This window comes from Varanus komodoensis, unplaced genomic scaffold, assembly GCF_004798865.1.
Source record: "Varanus komodoensis strain SLA01 unplaced genomic scaffold, ASM479886v1 scaffold36, whole genome shotgun sequence".
NCBI classification, from domain to species: domain Eukaryota; kingdom Metazoa; phylum Chordata; class Lepidosauria; order Squamata; family Varanidae; genus Varanus; species Varanus komodoensis.
In genome coordinates this window covers 2840607-2860778 of record NW_025335873.1, presented here as the reverse complement: position 1 = coordinate 2860778, position 20172 = coordinate 2840607, and the positions used below count along the sequence as shown (strand labels likewise).

The 20172-nt window shown below is 46.8% G+C and overlaps 1 protein-coding gene across 4 annotated transcripts in view; it reads right to left on the bottom strand.

The window, feature by feature from the left end:
- MVB12B (multivesicular body subunit 12B) overlaps positions 1-20172 on the bottom strand; it is an 83720-nt gene that overhangs the window by 12235 nt on the left and 51313 nt on the right. For all 4 annotated transcript variants that reach the window (XM_044439869.1, XM_044439868.1, XM_044439870.1 and 1 more), the window contains exon 8: positions 2264-2319. In XM_044439869.1, the coding sequence (XP_044295804.1) occupies positions 2264-2319 (56 nt within the window). The remainder of the gene's footprint in view (positions 1-2263; positions 2320-20172) is intronic.

Here is a 20172-nt window from a genome sequence, read left to right as displayed (position 1 = left end):
TCTGTGCAGGCCACGCTGCTGTTAGCATTGAACCGTATTCTGCATCACAACGCCAGCCACACACCAAGTTTCTAACCCTCATGACTGAGAAGGCAGGCCTGGAGAAGTCAAGAGCAGTCATGTTTGAAGGAGGGAGTGTAGTCCAGAGATCTGTCCACCAGGTCAAGGATAGGTAATCTGGGGCCAGAAAATGTTTTGCACTACAACTCGCAGAATTATTATTATTATTTTATTATTATTACATTTTTATACTGCCTATAGCCAAAGCTCTCTAGGCAGTTGACAGCAATAGACTCATACATTCAAGTCACCCATCCCACTTCTGCCCAGGCCTGATGCTGCTTAGCTTCCAAGATTAGGCAGGATCAGGCACTTCAGGCTACATGGAAGCACTGACACTGGCTACGTTGGCTGGGCCTGTAGTCCAAAGATCTAGAGGCTGCCTGTTCGTTTAACCCTTGGCTGGCAGCTGCTAACTGTCAAAGTGTTGGGCACAGAATCCCAACCATGGCAAAGTTTGCTTTTAATCAGAGATGCACGGGACCGAATCGGGGACTTCTCTGTGCAGAGGTGCAGCTTTCCCACCAAGCTACGGTCCCTCCGTGCGAATTCTCCACCTGAGGAGCACTGGAGGAGCCCAAGGGTCCCAATCCACCCTAAGCAGCCAAGTGGCTCAAAGCACCAATGACGCAATCTGGACTCGCCAGGTGGGGTCGAACCTTTCCTGCCCAATCCTGGCCTGCTACAGGCTGGGGCACGCTTCCACCCCACCAGGTGCCTTGGACTGCCCTGCCCATCCGTGTCTGGGGATGACAGGATCTGCAGCCACAACACACCACAAGCACAGCTAAACATGCCATGGATCGGTCAAGGCCAAAGCCCTGATGGGATAGCCTTGCACTGCAGGGGCCACGGGCCCCTCCAGTGGAGCAGAGGTCCAGAGCCTCAGTGCCACCACCGAGAAAGCTCTGCCTTCACCAACTCTGAAGGTGGTGGAAAGGACACGAGGAGGCCTGTCCAGAGCGCACTCCAAGTCCCTGCTTGGAGGGGGACATCTTTTGCAGCCCAGAAAGCCACTTCCTTGCAGAGCCCAAAAGGCAGGGGGACCCGGAGTCCACGTGCCACCACTGGCTTTTGCTCCAACCCAGGGGGAACGCGGCTGTGCAGAAGGCATTCTCCGGCACGCCTGAGCCGGACGGGCAAGCCGTGAAGACGGACGGGCTTTTCTGGAGGCTGCGTTTCTGCTGCTGGCCTCCAGCAGAGGTCCATCTGCTGCCTCATTAGGATGTAACGACCTCTCAACTTCCGAGACAGGAATTGGTAAACAGGGCCGGGGAGGCCTCCCTCTCCGTGGCAGCTGGAAGGCAGCCAGCGTCACCACAGCAACGAGCGGAGCCGGGCCAGCTAAAGTTACTTTGCTCTCCCCGCATGGAATGGCTGGCATTTGTCAAGATCTAAGCAGCTTCCAGAAATAGGGATGGCACTGCGGAAGATCAGGTAGCGCCCGGCCAGTGGGGAAGCGAGGAGAGGCACGCACAGACCCGTTGCCTCCGATTCAAACGCACTTGGAAACTGGGCCAAGTCCGGTTCTCAGGGAGCGCAGGAGCCGCCAGAACGGTGCCGCTTTAGCTGCGTGTTGCAAAAAGAGAGGACCGCCCTTGCAGGCAAACAGCCAGCCGTCAAGGCAGTGGGAAAAGCCAGGGCAAAGCCTCGCATCCTGACATGCTGGTTTTCTGCATGTGGGAATTGCAAAATTCATCCTTTTAATATGAACAATGGGAACGACCTCCCCCACTGCCCCCTGACAACGCCGCAAACTACAGCGGGACAGCATGTGGCCCTCCTTCTGCTGGTTCAGAGAAAACCAGGACTGTGCAAGTGGATAACAGAAGACTGCATTTCGGTTCATAACAAGCAACAGATTCATGTATGTACCCAAACAACAACCCTCGCCCAAGCCCAGTTCCCAAGAGTGTCAGAAGAGATGGTCTAGGAAACTCAGAAAATGTTGGCACTCCCCTCTTTCTATTTTCCTATACCTTGTACCCAGAGGTAGACTGCCTCTGTACATGGTGGTTCTATGGGGGCCAAACAGCCATCAAAAGACATCTGACTGAACAGCTCCGCTGCTGAGAAAGCAGTATATTTGCTGCAGCTTTTAGCCTGAACTTTGAAGGAGCTGTCCATGGTGATGAGGTTTGCTGAGACCGGCACAGGAGGAGAAATGACAACAGGAGCCATCAGGAAAATACACAACACTCACCCCTTGGGAAGCGCAGGCAAACTTCTCCGAGATCATAAAAGGCACGCCTTCCATCGCTGGAAGAAAAACACAAAAGAAGCATCAACAGAGCTGCACTCAATACAACCTCCCAGAGTTGCCGAAGGGGCTTTCTCGCCAGGCAGCCCACCTCAAAAAATCTCTCCTCCTCTTGGGTCTCTAAAACCCGCTGCTGACAGCTAATTGGGGTGTCTGTCTGGGAAGGAGAGAAATATGACCAGGCTAGAACCAAATAGTCTGTGAACTGGCCACCCCAGGAAGGCCATTCCAATTTCCAAGGGCAGATTTATTGGAAAAGCAAAGTATTTGGCTTGTTTTTTACCCTTTGTGGAGAAAATATGTACAGAACAGTGCCCGAACCACAAGGACAGACTGTTCCTTGCTCTTCGCAAGGTTTCCAGCAAGATACACCCGGGAAGCTCTTGAAATAATAATTAAAAGATTATTTAAACAAAGAAGAAAAGAGATGCTGACATTTGAAATTCGAAAGGGTGTGTGACTTGTAGGGTGAATCGGTTCTTCCTTGCCAAGCTAAGATTGGATGCCAGCATCTGATTGCAAGCTATTAAACACAACCAAATTCCAGAGTTGGAAACAGCTGCTGATCAAAGGACAGAGATACCAGTTGCGTGACAATTATTGAGCGTATAAATGCAATCATCATTTATTCTGCACGGGTGATGTGTTTCATGGTCTTTAAAAATCCTTCCGAATCAATATTTTATTCATTTGTTTTCTGGAAATTTGAAAAGAAAAGACAAACAGAGAAAACTGTGCATTATTGTAGGAACCAGAGAGAAGCTCTGGATTTGCCGTTATATGTTGTTCACTGTACGGTGGATTGAAAAAAAAGAGCAGAAGCTGTGGCATTGTGAAATAGTGAGGACTTTTTTTTTGGTTATTGTTTTGTTGTGTAAAGGTCCAGTTTTCTGAAAATCTGTTGCACATTTTCCTAGAAGAGCCAGAATGGATGTAGTAGCTAGCTTGTTGAAATGGAAAAAAACCCAGCTTCAATTAGTACTTCTGGAAAGGTGGGCAGGGAGACAGAAAATGAAATATTTTTAATATAGGTCTCTCCTATTCTTATGTTTGTTGTCTGTATGTTTATGTGTGTCTCTCATATTTTATTTGTCACTAAGTGAATATGTGTAAATTTTTATTTAGTGGTAAAATAGCAGTTAAGAGTGTGGGACTAGGACTCAGGTGATCCGGGTTCCAGTCTCCGCTCAGCCATGGAGCCAGCTGGGTGACTTTGGGCCAGTCACAGACTCTCAGCCCAACCGACCTTGCAGGGCTGCTGTTGTGGGGAAAAGGAGAACTTTGCAAGTTCCTTGGATTCTTTGCCAGGAAAAAAAAAATGACAGATAAATGTAAAACAACAAAATCAACAACTTAAACATTGCCTGAGTTAAGCAGAGCAGAAACGTCATTCCTGTAGCAAATATGCACAAATTTATGCAAATAAAAATATTTATTTCACATATTTATGAAATAAACCAATATTTACTGGAATTCAGTCCCACTGAACTCTGCGGGAATTACTTCTGAGTTGACATACATGGATTGCTTTGCCATTTCAAAGCAATTTCAAAGCAGAACATTTCAAACCAACATGCACAGCAGGTTAGAATTCAGAGTTCAATCCCCTTTCCAATAAATTAAAAAGTTGACACAACCGTGGCCAGGATTTGGCTTCCTGAGTGAATCATCAGGTGTTAAGGTTCCCCCTCGGCTTTCCACATGCAGAGGAGATGGACGTTTGGTAACTATCTGCATTAAAATCAGGGCTGGACAATCCTTGCAATTGCTATCAGCAATATTTCCTTTCAAGATCCATTCTATCCAGTTGTCCCCAACTCCGCCTCTACAGGATCATTATGACTATCATTGCAAAGACATTGGTGCAAGGCCATGATTACTTACAGGGTGGGGAGCTGTCTTGCCAGGCAAAATGTCCCCCTTCCGTTCCCCAGCAATCCACCACTCCAAACAACTGGAAAACCCAGTGTGGGCACGGTTAACATACTGGGGCTTGCGGAAGTCCAGCCCACGCTCAGTGCAGGTCTAATGTTGGACTAAGTGGACCTTTGGTCTGGGCTCATGTTCTTGTGTCCTTGCAGCTGAATACCTCCAGTGTGGGAGAGCCCACGACTTCTCCAGGCCGGGGCACCTCCGTCATATTGTTCTGATGGGAATTCCGCCTTGCTTACGGGAAGAAAGTAGAAATATTTAAGAAAGCTGGGCTGGGAGTCAAAGCACCAGTCTGCTCCAAGACTGCCTGGGTGCCTGTATGCAAAGAATTCCCTACCTCACAGGGTTATTCACAAGGAGGGTAAGATATATTCTGTATAGCCTGAAGTGCCTGGTTTTGCCCTATCTTGGAAACTAAGCAGGGTCAGGCCTGGTTGAAATCTGGATGGGAGACTAAAATGTTGTGATCTGCCCAGAGAGCTTTGGCTATGGAAGGTATAGAAATGTAATGTAATAATAATTTAAAAAATGATGATGATGGAGGGAAACAGACCATTCTGAGCTTCTCGGAGGAAGAACAGAATATAAAATTGCAGAGATGCTGAGTTTGGAAGAAAGGGGGATGGATGAAAAGTGAAAAATATGCCAAAACGATTTGGTTTGCTGCAATGTGGAGCAAACGAGCATCCACAGAGCTGTAATTAAATAGACCCGTAATTAAGTAGATGCCCTTTATCGGAATGATTGTGCTTAAAAAAAATGGCAGGACGCAGAATGTAGTCTGTTATTAATGCCGTCCTGTCACAAGAGGAACAAACACACGGCGGCAAAGAACCAGCCTCATCAAGTCCTGTCATGGTGAGATTATTTATAAAATATACAGTTGAGGGAACATCCGGGTGGGCTGAGAGGGAGAAAAAAGGAGGGAGAGGAAGAGAGAGAGAGAGAGAGAGAGAGAGAGAGAGAGAGAGAGAGAGAGAGCGAGCGCCTAAGAATGGCTCTTTTAAGGGAGACTGAGAGGCATTAAGAGAGGGGAAGGTTTCGAAAAAATCGCACCAGGGTGGAAAGTGTCACCGGCAACATCTCGGCGGTGCTTCCTCTTAACTGGGATCTCTTTGGTGGCAAGTTTTAAGCATCCTTTTGGGACCTGGTCATCCACCTGACTCAACGAGCTTCCATTTACAACAAAAGGAAACCAGAGTTGTAACTAAAAGCTTTTCAAAAAATCCGGAGGGGCAAGGACTCTAGCGGGCACTGAAAAAGGGGTTGCAAGCTCCACATGGTGTTCCCATGAAACAGACTGAACAACCCTCTTTCCTCTGGACGCCAAGGCCAAGTCAAGGGCGAGAGAGATGAACTGGGAGGGATCGGGTGGCCGGCAGCACTTGAGGCAAGACAGTGAGGCCAAGCTGGAGGAAAACCCGCTGGTTTCCCTGGGTGGTCTGGTCCCACACTGGCCCTCAGTGGCAATCTCAGCAGGGCTGTGTATCCACCTTGGCTTGACCCCGAACCATCGAGGGTCTCTCCATGGTGCTGAAGCTAGGCTGGGGATGGGTTTCAGGACCATGGACAGCTCCCTTAAAGTTCTGGATGGGCTTTGATTCCTGGTACGAGGGCAGCAGAGCCCTCTTCAAAGCTACGTCTGGTTCAAGAGTTGCCCTGGATGTGCTTGGGGCAGTTGTACTTGGTGCCAGATGCCCAGGTTTGAGTGGGATGCACTTCCGGTCTTCCTGGCTGCATTTATTCAAAGCTGGATAAAATGCAGCAGCAAACAGAACGGTGGAGTTCAGCTTTCTGGCACAATGCACAGAATGCCGGATGCAACAAGGGCATAGCGACTGCATTTTCCCGAGCTGGGGATAAACTTCCTATTAGTGTTTCGCCAGTAGTTCTGACCCAAAAGGCTGCAGGAAACGCAGAAGAGAGGTTAGAGGTTCACAGTTATTTGTACTAGTGACCTGCATAGCCAGCCTCACATGACTTTCCACATTTGGATCAGATTCTGCGAAACTGTCCTTCTCCGGCAAAGTGTCGGTGTGAACCATGTGAGGATGCAAAGAAATTAAAGCTTGCAAGACAGCAGCTACCTTCATCTCCTGAATTGTTATGTCGGTTTGCTTTTTTAGCAGCCTGCAAGCACTGGGAGTGGGGAAGTATGAATATATACAGGAAAGAAAATGCACCTTGTTACCACACGTCCCCACGTAAGGCACCACATCATGCGCCAATGAGTGCGCCACCGTTACACGCCATGCCCCATGCTTCACCCTCAAATCGTCAAGTTAGCAATCTGTCTCCTTGCAAATCGGGGTATTTTTAGTAAAGGCTACCAAGCGCGATCCTAAATTTAAACACACTGATGAATTTCATTCGTAGTGCCAGTTGAGCATAAAGGAGTCGCAAAAGGACAAAGAATTTGACCTGGAACAGAAAAATATTCCCTAGAATAATAAGCACTTGTTCCCTTAGAAGAAAAACAAACAATGAGATCAGAAACAGGAAGAATTCTAACTACTAATTGCTGTTATTATATATTTTTATACATGTGTATGCATGGCATTTCATGGTGATTATGAAAATGCGCACAATTGTTCCTTTTGACTCACTGAAAGATTAGATGCTCTCTTCAAATCGCTGCTAATAAAGAACCTTCTGGGACAAAGAACATGACAAGCTAAAAAAAAAAACCCTCTGAAAGAGAGGGAGTGAGAAAAAGATTTCAAATATAGCTGTCACAAGCTGTTAGGACTAGAAGAGCCTTCCCAACTTGGAGGGCCCTGCCGAGTTGAGGCACTACAGCCCCCACCATCCCCAGCTGGCTGGGGGTTGTGGGGTCGTAGCTGTGAAGTGAGGGGTCCTGCTGATCCCTCCCCCCTTTTAATGATATGGAAGCTTTCAAGATGATGAAAACGTCTATAAACAGCCTTCCTTGTGCACCGCTTTGGGGGGATTCGCTGTGGCTCCCCCACATTTCCTTTAAAAATAAAAGATGGGCTTTCTTGGGGGAGGTGATCTGAGCCAATCAGTGACTGTACTGATAATGCCATAACCTTGCAAAATCCATACTCAGGAGAGAAAAACTGAATCAGAATAGAAACCCTCTAAATATCGGAGGGAAAAGTGAGGGTTAGAAAGATATCGTTTTAATGAGGGATTTGACCTTTTACAGCTCAGCTCTGGCTGAAATTGGAGCCTTTTCCATCTTTGCTAGGCTTTTCCTCAAGATGGACCATGCAGCAGATCAAGTTGACCCAAACTCTACTACGATTCATGCCGAAGGGCTGCTGGTCTTCCCCTAAAGCGGTTGGGCTATACCGATTCACGGGGCAGCACTGGCTGAATGTCCTGGTCTAGAGACTCAAAGACAAAGCTCTGACTTTACAAAAGCAAGGCAGTGCGATCCAGCAAAAGTTAGAAAACTTCACGGAAAATCTGGAGGTGAGAACTAGCTTTGTAGAGAAGTCAGTTTAAGGGTGGTACTACTTTTCCTGGGCTGTATCACTCTTGGCTGGGGGCGCGACATGTTTAGAAACATAGAAACAGAGCGAGTCAGAAGGGGCCTCCCGGGCCATCTAGTCTGACCCTCGGCTCCAGCCGGCTCCGCTCACAACATGCCCACTATGTGGACGTCCCGCCTATCCTTGGACACCCGCACCGATGGGGCCTCAACCGCCTCCCGTGGAAGCCCATTCCATACCCTGGGGGTCCCAACTGTCAGGAAGTGCTTCCTGGCACCCAAATTGAACCTTGGCTCCCTGAGCTTGGCTCCATTGGAGCGCATCCTGCCCTCCTCTGCAGGGGAGAACAAGTTTCTACCCATCTCCGTGTGACACCCCCTCACATACCTGCATGTCGCCAACAGATCCCCTCTGAGTCTCCTCTTCTCCAGGCTGCAGAGACCCAGTTCCCTCAGTCTCTCCTCATACGGCATCCCCTGCAAACCGGCCACCAACCGGTGTTAACACCATCCTGTGCAACGTTAGACAGAAAAATGGCCTAGAGCTTTCCGCGTGTCCCAGGCAACACAACCAGCTACAGCATGCTGGATTCTGCCAGCTGTTTTTCTGTCTAAACTTGCACAGAAAGAGGTTCCAAGAGGCTTCCAGATGCAGGATGCATGGTGCATTTGGACTATGCAAGAGGCGTCACCAGAGATGAGAAACGGAGATCCCATTTGCATGCAAAGCTTTTCGGCGCAAACACAGGTTGGGGGAAAGAATCCTCAGCACAGAATGCACCAACCTCACCATTATTTAGGCAAATAATTAATTACTCCTGTTCGTGTCAAGTGGTTTGTCACGACACATTAATGACTTGATAGACTCCCATGAACTGGTGAACACCGAAGCAGCCCGGCACGTCTTTATCGTCATTTAATTTAAAAACGATCCTGTGTGAAATTATCTCGTCGTGAGTGATGGAAGCATAAAGAACAGACTCAGCAAAGCTGTGCGTGGATCATTGCTTTATTAATGGGAATGTCAGGGAAATGAAAAATGCCGGCATTGTCATACTTAAGCTCCAGGAAGGGCTGCATCGGTGCACGGAGGAAGAGGGAGGGCCGGGCTCTGTTGCATCTGCCGGACGCATGGAAACTTCAGGGCACGATGACGCAAAGGTGGAGAGCCAGCCCACTAAACACATGCGGTGACATTTCTGTCTTCCTCACTAGAAGGAGGTTCCAAAGTTTGCCTGAGTACCGGTGTGGCGGCTAGAAACAATTTTATTTATTTATTTATTTAGACAATTTGTATGCCATCCATTACTTCCGTCTCTGGAACTACGATGATCTATGCTCTGATCAACAATTTCTGCAAAATACTGCTGCCAGCCGGAATACCCTACGATCAGAAGGTATAACACCAATCTTCTTTCGTGTTCATTGCTTTTGAGGTTAAATTGAGTGCCCGTGGAAGCCCTAAAAGGGTAGAAACCATGGGATCTTATCAACTACCTTGCTCCAAAAGGAACCAATGCATCTTTGGGAGGCTCTGGTTGTGTGACTGGGTAGACTGGGACAGGGCCTTCTTGGTGGTGTTGCCCCAACTGGGGAAGTCCTTCTTGGTGGAGATTCACTGGGCTCCCTCTTTCTAACAGCAGGCACTGCCGGTGAATTTCATCAGGGCAACAGCCACAAGTGGGCTACCGAGATACCAGAGGTTATCAGAATGCTCAGGGGAACTCCCAAGGTTTCTGGGCTCCACCAGAAGAACTGTAAGAAGGCTATTAAAGTTCAACAGGTAGTGCAGTAAGCTTACCTAGCAACCTGAGAACAAGGATTGTTTCTGGAAGCCACACCAAGGCCTTATGGCCAACACTTTGTTGGGAACAGCACCAGAGACAATGGACTTGGAGCTGTTTTCCCTAGCCATGCAGTAAAGAAGAGCTGCTTTGGCTGTGAGAACAAAACCGTTTGCCTTCCTGAGGGAGCTTCACTCCTCCAATCTGCCATTTCGTGACAGCCTGTCTCTCAACTCACAGCCTTGGCAACTTACGAAGCTCCTTTCTGCTCCATGGCAAGAAATGACTTTTATTCTCAGCCTGGGGAGAAGGACTGATGCGCCACTGAGTCAGGCCGCTGTGCAGGCCACAGAGAACAGTATAGCTACAGGGAAAGAAAAGCACAAGCCTTCCTACCCTGCATTCAGATTTCATCCTTAGGTTCAAGAAATTGTGTTGCATCCTTGACCAAGGTGGTGTTTGTTTGCTTGTCTAAAACCTTTATACACTGTCTGCTAGCAAGGTTTCGGGATGGTCTTGCAATGGAAGAGAGTGAAGCGTAGCACAGCACAGTAAAACCCCATATTAAAATCACAATTAAATCTCAAAATAATGGGAAAATAAAAAGGTTTTGGCCTGGTGCTGGAAAGAATAATGTGTCAGCACCAGGCAAATCTCTGGGGAGTATATTCCATATTCCGGGGTGCCACAGCAGAAAAGGCCCTTCTCTGGGTAACCACCCTCCTAATCTCCTTAAAGGAGGGTTCCCAAAGAAAAGACTTCTGCCCCAGATCTTTTGCTCATCCCAAGAAACCTCAAATCTGGAAGCAAAGTGCCTCAGCAGCACCAGGCCCATGGGGTTTAGACAGGAAGTATGAACAAAATAATATTACATCTTCTTTCTTTTCTATTGTACGCTGTATTATTCAAAGAGGACAGTGGGATGGAAAGACTAATGCATGCTAAAATGAACAGGAGGGCAAGCCCAAGTGAAAAGGTCTACCAGCAATGTGCCACAACTTGATGGATGAAAGAAGCGCTTCCACAAAACACACTCCCATCACATGTGTACACGGACAAACATCCCGGAAAAGCAGAAGTAGAGAAGCAGAGAGTCTGTGCGACACCAACCTTTGCAGAAAATGGCCTGACATAATGTGACACTTGCCATAAGAAAACCCGGGAAAGCTGTTGAGATCTGTTATGGTTGAAATACTGTCAATGCACTTACTGTAGGATAAGACCGACTTTTGGAGGTGGGGGGCTTTCGATCCCACTTATTTAGCTCTTTTGTATACCGTCTTGTAGTCACATGGCTCTCTAGACAGTTTGCATCATAAAAAACCGACAACATAAAACATCGTAAATAACAATTAAACACAAGTAACACCACACTATCAATAATAAATAACACATCATCATTGCAAAAACACCAAATAATAGTTTAACAACAGACTGGAATGATCCTAAATGTCACAATTAAGAATACTAAAATTTTCATTAAAATATAATTAAAAGCAAATACTGCACTTTCAAAGCTGTGCTCAATCACTAATGCAAGAGAAGAACGAGCATACAGAAACTGGTTATTTTATACTTTGTTATAGTCATTTAGGTTGGCTGCAATGGCCCGATTGTATTTCGCTCACACAACAGTGCAGCTTTCTATGCAAACTGGAAACAGGTTCAGTGTTTATCAGGCGGATCCTTCTGCAGATGGGCAAACAGAGCACAGGGCCTGACTCTGGCCACCCAACCCCGGGGCCCCAGATGAGAAATATGACTCAGGAGGGGTAGACAGAGCAGGATCTATTAAACCGCCTCACCTCCGTTGTGTCTTCCCTCTAAAAAACAAGGCATCACACAGAACTTCCCTCCAGTTAGTCAAAAAAGGAAAATGTCAGGGCCAAGGTTGCACAGCGAGTTTTCTCTGAAAGGAGTTCCGACGACACGTCTCTGTAGTGCCAGTTTAACTATACTGGCCACAACCTTCCACAGTGTGCAAAACCACACCTGCACACTTGCCTTCTCAATGTGGATTCAAATGCATCTCTCGTGTGCGTGAGTTTGGCACACTGTTGCATGCGACACTTCCCAATCATGGTGTCTATGCAGAGTTTATTCCCTGACGAAGCACCTCTGCTAAGAGTCCCTCTGGCTCGCTACACCTAAGCACTTAAGGGGCCGGATTAACTCTCCAGGAGGGGATCCAGGGGAAAGGGAAGCGCTTTAGCTGAGCATGATGGTGAAATGCTGCTTTTGAAACAGAAGCAAGGATGTCTGCCAGCAGCCGTGCATTCCTAGTAGGTATCCTTCACTTTATGCAAATTCCATCAAAATAGAATGCCCCCATTAATGGAATCGCTAATTACAAAATAATAGCCACCAATCTCCATAACAGATCAAATGCCCAAGCCTTGTAGCTATTAGGGAAATGGCGCTTTGTAATTAAGATCATCCTCATTTCCAGATGCCAATTAACTATATAATTATTAGCCCCTTTTCGCTAATGCAAAATTAAGGATTTTCACCCTTATTAGAAAGAGTGTTTTCTTTTCCTTTTTTTTTTTTTTTTTTTGCTTTTAAAACATCAGTTAAAAGAGAAATCATCTCCAGAAATCCAGCTCCCCAGAAATCCTTCCCTGGTTCAAAGGTGAATATAATAATCCTCTTTCGATTAACCCTTCATGCAACAGAGCTTTGATTAATGAACAAGCCTTCAAAAATACTTTTCACCACCTGACGATGCTTGCAAAGATTTCAGGGTGGCATGTATGGCATGCCTTGAAAGACTGGCAATGCTAAGAGGCTGTTATGAGGCCAGGGTGAACCAGTGAGCTCCATCGGGATTTGAACCCAGGGCTCTCTGGCACTAGGCTGGCACGACACTCACTGAGCCACCGCACAGAGCTACTGTGAAGGTAAAACGGAGAGGAAGAGAAATAGGCAAGCCCATTAGGATTCTTTTTAATGGAAAAATCAGGATATAAATATACATCACTAGGGGGCCAAATGGGATGATTTGAAGCCTGCCCCAAAGATGCCACTCTGGCTGCTCCCATCTAGCACACCAGTTCACCCACTGAAGGAGCGGATCACCGTGGATCCTGGATCCTCCCCCGGTCCGCCTTGCTGCTCCCCTTGGGTGCTCTCCAAGGTTCTGCCACGCACTCCCATTCAGGAGGCTCTCCCAGGGTGGCCCCGACCTCGCCGTCCTCTCCCATGCCAAGCAGGACAAGACCAACATTCGTGTGTGCAGAGAGATCCACGCACAAAGCTGCTCTTGGTGGCAGGGTGGCCATCTCGCGACACCCCAACGAATACGAGAAAGGAAGGCCGGCCACCCGGCCGAGGTGCTCCCTGCCGCAGCAAGCGCAAGCAGGCCCTGACGCCTGGCGATGGATGAGCGGGGCCTGCGCAAGACCAGGGGGCCAGCCGGCCAGCGAAGGGCCTCTTGGCAGGAGCAGCCTGGACCAAAGCACATCCATCATCTTAAACCAATCCACCTTCCCCACACCTCCATTTGTCATGAATTATGCTAATCAGCAAGCCGTTATTCTCCGGATGAGGATGCAACACTGATGAGCTAGTTACCAGCAGGGGTTGGGGGAGGGGAGGTTCTTTCCATGTACACACACAAACACCCTTTCCTCCCAAATGCAGAAACACGAGCCCGGAGGAAAGAAACGTCCAATTACAAAAGGAAGGAAGCACATGTGTGGCAGTGTGCTGAGCATCAGGGTGCACACATGTGCACGAGAGAGCAGTAGTGTGCAAACATGTGTGCATGACAGAGATTTGTTTGCTCCTGCAGAAAATGCTTAATAACAGCTTTTCTTTAACACTGTTCAAGGCTGCTTTGGGGCCATCACCCAAACCCACCCTTCCCCAGATCCATTATTGGGGTTGATACGCCATTGCATCATTCGTCAGGCGGTCATGTCACCAAGCCAATGCAGAGTGAGGGCAATGCCTCCTGCATTACTCCCACGGATCATTTCACATGGTCAGGAGTTACCTAGCCAATGTGACGATGTTGCCGCACCATGTAGCCCTTCGGATTAGGCTGAGCGAAATCACCGGAAGCCAATCAAGACATTTCAGAGTAAGGGACAATGCTCTCTGAAAAATGTGTTCTTAAAAACAAAGCAATCAAACACTGCCAATGCACTCTTTGACATGTTTTAAAGAAATAGTGACTCTAATTGACTTGCCCTACCTTAGGAATTCTGTGTCACAAGACAGGTACAACATTTACTTGGAGGGATTTCAAAGCTTTGAAAAGTTCAGGAAGATGAGGTTGACCAATGAAGGGTTCATGTCCTGCTTGGGGACTTCCAGGAGACATCTCACTGGCTTCGGTAGGACATGGGACGCTGGGCTGGACGGAACTTCATGTGTGAGAACTGTTGTACTAGACCAGCTCTGTGTCAAATGGAAAGTGGAGGTGGGACAGGCACACCAGGAACCACCAGGAGCGTGATAGAGGTGAGGGCCACCAAGCAGCAGGTCAATCCAAGCCACCGGTGGAATGACAGCACAGGACAAGATGCCAGTGGCCTGGAGGACTTTGCTCCACACTGGCTTCCCATCGCCTTGCCACTCCAAGTTGTTCCATACAGTTGCAAACTCTTCACATGCATTAAGATCCTTAAAATTAGGTAGCAAGAGCTCATTAATATAGTCCAAGTAAATGGGCCCATTAAACCATCTTTAAGCAATATCGAAACATAAATCTCCTTAAACTATATTTAATGACTGTACTTAAGATACATTATATGCGACTCTTAATGAAACATTAGATAGCGTTTTGAAGATGAGAAAGAAAATCCATACCACGTCCATCCAGTTAACACACTCAAAAGCCACATTCGTGGAACACATTAAGACCAAATGATTACTTCATTAGGGCAAATATTTCTCTAATCACTCCTGATTTATATTAGGGCTTATAGATACTTCGATAACATACATTATTTTTTCCTGAGGCAAACAATGTAGGTGAACGTTAATGCTGGTTTATGAATCAACATTTTATTCTGAACTGGCTTTAAATAGGGCTATCAACTGATTCAGTATTTAAGTGATCAGTCTATTACATTTAGATAAACTTGGATCTTTCTCTGTGAAGGTGCATATTTAAGAAATTGAGGGAACTTCAAAAAAACTCTTCTTTTCATAAAACATACAGACATGCTCATACACTGCATGACTGCACCTTTAATACTGTCTTCCAGATTCTCCATTACAGTAACAGACCAGAAGCAAAATAGCTTCCTAAGAAAAGCAAACACACCATCAACTTTTAGCTCGCTTTTGGTCCCACCTGTTAAAACTGCGTCATCACAGAGCAACTTGCCTACTGATTCTGAGACTAACTGGAAAGTTAAAAAAGATGAAAGGCCCTGTGCCTGGTGAAGCACTCTGGGACAGTATTCCATAAATGGGGAGCCACAGCCAAAAAGGCCCCATTTCCCAGTCACTACCTATTTGTGAAGAATAGATGCATGCAGAAAAACTCCTCCAATAATAAATGCTGCTCGGGCAAGTTCATGGGGCACGAAGAGGTCCAGTTGCCCTGGGACTCCCAACCCAAATAGCACTTTAACTGGCACACATGTGCTTGAAAACTGAAGGGGGTACATCGAAGCCTTCTCATCAGGGAGCACGTAGCGTTCACACAAATAACGTGTTGCTTTAATCTGCTAACACAACAACCGTCAGAAGCTACTTGGGCCAGAATACAGAAAATCTGCCCTCCCTGGGTCCTCCAAGCCACACCCCTTCATTTGGCCACACCCCTTCCCTGCTCACTGACGGTGTGGTGATTTCTGGTCTTTTGTGCAGCACCCACGCCAATTCCTAAAGGCTAAAATGCTTCTCCTGAGGCTTAGTTCCTGGCAGAAACAACTTCTGGAATATGCTGCCATTCTGGCCCTGCCCCTCTCTGGGATGTGGTCCCCCAAAGGTCCCCTGAAACCTAATTCGGCCTTAAGATGGAAAGAGGTTCTGCATCCAGTATAAAACGAACTCTGGTTATTTAAACCAGCTAAATAAACCCATGGTTTGGAGTGGCCTTGTTTAGGAATGGATCACGGTTTGTCTTAAAAGCAGAAAGCCTTTGATTAGAACAGAGCAACAAGCCCAATTTCATGGAAGGCGAACGAAGATCCCGCCAGGGCCTCTCTCCCACCTGCATCAGAGAAGGTGGGAAGACATGAGCCCGTGTCACAGCCTCCCAGCCTCTGCATGCAGTGCTAAACCATGGATTGAGCACCGGACACTTTACTTGGGACACGCGTCTCCATGTTTCACTTCTGTCCGAAGGCTGCCATGCTGGATCAGGCCAGCGCTCCATTCGCATGGGGGCAACCCAGCCACCGATGGGTCCCCCAAGCAGGATGGGTGCAAGACCTCCACCTACCCAAGCTCCTCAGCAACTGGCGCATGCAGGCACAGCAGGTAGCCAGCAAGGCTAGTAGCCACAGAGAGCCTCTTCCTCCTCCAGGAGAAGCACGATATACACCAGACCCACAAAAGCCGGGTAGAAACCTACACTAAGCTAGAACCGCTTGAAGCTTTGCTGGCTTCCTGTGCATTCGCAGGACTCATTTTAACTGCTGGGTCTAACAAGGGATGTGCACTGGATTCAGATGAAGTCTGATCCTGATTCAGACTGCTTTGGTCCCTCCCAAGTCACGGTGGGTTTTCTCCGAAGCCACCAAAGCTGGAGCTGAGCACAGCTTCATGACTGACTTGTGTTGCAGAGACTCCTTTCAATTTATTTTCTCTGAAAGTGGGGTGCAAAGCACAGAGGAAACAGCGTTGCCACCAAATGAGGGCAACAGGTTTTTTACTGGAAGTCGCCTCTAGGCAATCTGTCATTTTCATATCACCCGTCTACCAGGAAAATGACCCAGCCCCTTTTGGATAACCTTAAAACAACATGGCAGTTTTTCCACCAAAACAAAACGAAAAACCCTGTAGCTGTAATGCTGATACCTTCTGAAGGGGGCGACTATCCCAGGAAACCTCACCCTCTTCTGCCATAAAATAGAAATAGCAACAGCACTTCTTTTTAATTCTGAAAAATACAGATATAAAGGTGCATAGCACAGAAAGCAGAGCATGGATTTTTTGGAAATTTAGTAAGTGCAGTCCTCTCCTAAGCGGTTTCTGTGCCTACACAACTATAAACCAGTTCTGACCAAGAATAATATTAGAAAAGAAATCATTCATGATAATCACTGGGAGATTCCTGAATCTCGACTCTAGTTTAGTACCAAAGTCAAGGTGGACAACATCTGAATCAGTCTGAGCTGATATGGGCCATTCCCCAAAGTACACCTGGATTGGTGCACACCCAGTGAAACCTATAAAGCTGTTTGGTTTCTGCCGTTGAACAGCCATTAAATTGAGGAAGTCTCCCCAAAACATTTAGCCAGATTAGTTCCTTGTCATTTGTACCCCTTGGTTGTAGGACTTGTTTTCTGGAACCCCCGAGTACAAGTTTGGCCCACCTTGTATGACAAATATTTGAAGGCTGCTATCATTTCCTCTTAATCTTCTCCTCTCCTGGCTCAAAATACTGCAATATTTCAACCTCTCCTCACGGAAGTTGGTTTCTCAACTCTCAGCGCTACTAAAACACTTCAGATCAATTCTGGACTCGCTGGGAGCAACCTGTCTGTTCTCATGGAGCTGTCCATCGTCCTGTAAATATTACTTCTGTTTTGCCCAACAACTCCCACCCACCTGCTGCATTGGTTATGGTTTCTACGGCTGATCGGAGTTACGGCTCTCCAGATGTTTGGCCAAAAAGTTGCCCACCCTTTTCTTTCAGCCTTGTGTGGGTCTTGATGATTTTCCAGGCCCCAACCTCCTGTGGAAAGTAGACAGAAGAGGGGCTGTACTCCTTTGCTACTCAGCAGCTTCAGAGCCGGTCCTCTTGGCATCCCAGTAGAAGCTGCAGGTGAATGAGGAATGTTGCACTGACTCAACTTCCAAAGGGAGGCCTGCAAACTCTTCCCCAACAACTGGTTGTAGCTGAAGCTAAAGCACGCAAGATCTAGCAAGTTATTTGAGACAATGGCTTAATTCCAGGCTGAGTCATGCTTAAAGCATGAAACAAATTTTCATGGCTACTGATGCCATGAAACATCGGCTTCCTGGTAGAACTTCACCCCTTGTAAGTGTTATAAATCTGCCATTAAGTTCAGAGGAGATTGCAAACTTCTGAGCGTGCAGCGTGATTTCTGTTCCTGCACAGAACTGGTTGATCAGTTCCTTGCTTATAATCAGCTATGAAGACACCTTCTGTCTCATATTCATCAGATTAGATCTGGGTCATCCTTTTCGTACAGTGCCGTCCTTCCTTCTGTTTAGTGTGTGAACGCAAATTTCACCCACAGCTGCCATTGGGTAGAGTGGCTCTTTGAAGACTTCACGGAAATACCCAACCAAGAATGGGCCACCTAACATGGCAATGTACAACGGGGGGACACACTGTGCCTTTCCAGCACAACGGAAGGCAAGTTCACATGCTCTAACCCTTCTCAAACTTGGCTCCCTCTGGACACCTTGCACAGTGCTCTCCTAACCATTGGCCATGCTGGCTGGGGCTGATGGGAACCAACAACAGAATCATGAGACCCACCACGTCAGAGAAAATGAATCGAGGCCTTCTTTTGCACATATGCCAGCGAAGAAGCACACAGACGCATTCTATGCCTGGAAAAATATGCATCAGCAAGACTTTTCAACAGGCCAAACTCTAGCCAAGCACTCCCAAGAAACGAACGCCTTTTCAATTACAGAAAGTGGACCATTGAGATATCCATATAACAGGAGTTCCAGAGAAGGCTCAGTGACAGCTGTCAGCAGAACGCACCTGACACTGGGGATTCAGAAATAAAATAGAATTAAAATACAATTTTGCCCCACGACTCATTAAAAGAAAATCCTTCTCGATTAGGAGAAAGCTGTCGCAACAAGGTTATTTCATTTGTTCTGCGCAGATCTGCTTTCCAAAATGAGCATGCAATTCCTTTGCATTTTATCTAAGTGCACAAATTATGCATTATGCATTTTTCATCAACATGGGCTTCCTTCACTCACCAGAATTGCTTCTCTCTTTCTCTGTGTGTCTTTTTAATATTAGTGACAACGTAACGAACAATGGGCAACATTATTCTTCATCAAATCTCCAAATGAGAGGGGAAAAAGGGAGCCCACCATTGCATTATAATAGCTACTGGTCAATGCAATGTAGTATATTAAATTAAACTTTTCTCTCCATGTGTTTTAACACACCATAAAACAGTGCGATAAGGCGACTATAAATTTGTTTTAATTTTACTCCAAACTCCATCACGCACATCATATACAAGCACCAAAAGAAAAAAAATTGTGTGAAAAGTAATTTTGCATAATCAGTACACGCCATCTGGAACAATTAAACGATTTCTATAGAACTAGGAGGATCACTCATATCTGCTTATTAAAGATCAGAAATTATACAAGTAATAAATCCTCGAAAAAACTAAGCCTGCTCTCGCCTGTCAGCGCTATTTTAACTTCAGATACTGAAGAATGCTTGATAAGGCTGAAAAGAAGAGATTAATATATGCAAATTACATTGAGCATTTAAAATCCCCTGCAACTGTCTCCCGTTTCTCCATCCCTTATTGCTGCATTATGTTTTATTCATCCATTCACCCAACTCACCTGTCACTTCATGAGCTATAATATTATGGGGGTATTATTAAACAGCATAAAACCCCCGCTTTAATTGGAAAGCTTCATTGCATTTTCCAATTATTTGGACTAAATTAAAAGCAGATGTACATAGTTTAATAAGGAGTCTAATATCAGTTCCGGGAAATCAAAATTCATTGTCATTACTGTGCCTCGATACTTTTGCAAACTGTACTCTATTTTCGGGGCGGGGGTGCTTGTGTGTGTGTGTGTGTGTGTGTGTGTGTGTTCTCCAAAGGAAATCTGTCTCAGCAATTTGTTGTCATTCTGTTAATAACTGTTTAACGGCACGGTAGCATTCTATTAAAAAAATTAAAACAACAGGGTGCATAGGAGCAAAACAAATAAGAATATAGATTCCCAACAAGCCAGGCAACATGTCACACACCAGCATGTGTGATTACCTGCACAACAGATCAGGGCGGCTAGGTGGGAGGGCGGATCTTGAACACACCTGGGTGGAGACTTGGCCAACTGGAACGCAAAATTCCACCGCTGGCCATCCCCAAAGGAAGCATACGGGGGGTCTTGGCTCTTTGGTTGTCAGACTCAGAAAGAATTCCCTTCCATGTGCTCACCAGCCCCGTGTGGGGGAAGAGGGGGTGGCTGCCATGGACCTTGTAACAAGCGGCCAATTGCAGTCACTGCATGTGATGTGTCCCTTGCCCCCAATCTTAGCTTGTCCTTCGTGTATTTATTATATTGTGGAACTCAAGGTGGCTCCCACATAGCCTGAAATGCCCGATCCTGGCTAATCTTGGAAGCTAAGCAGGGTCAGGCCTGGCTGACATCTGGATGGGCGACTTAAAGTGTTGTGAACTGCCCAGAGAGCTTCAGCTATGGGTGGTATAGAAATGCAACGTGGCAACGACGATGACACGATGATGCTCTTCCCAGGTGGTCTCCCCTCCAAGCTCTGGCCAGCCCCAGACCTGCTTAGCTTC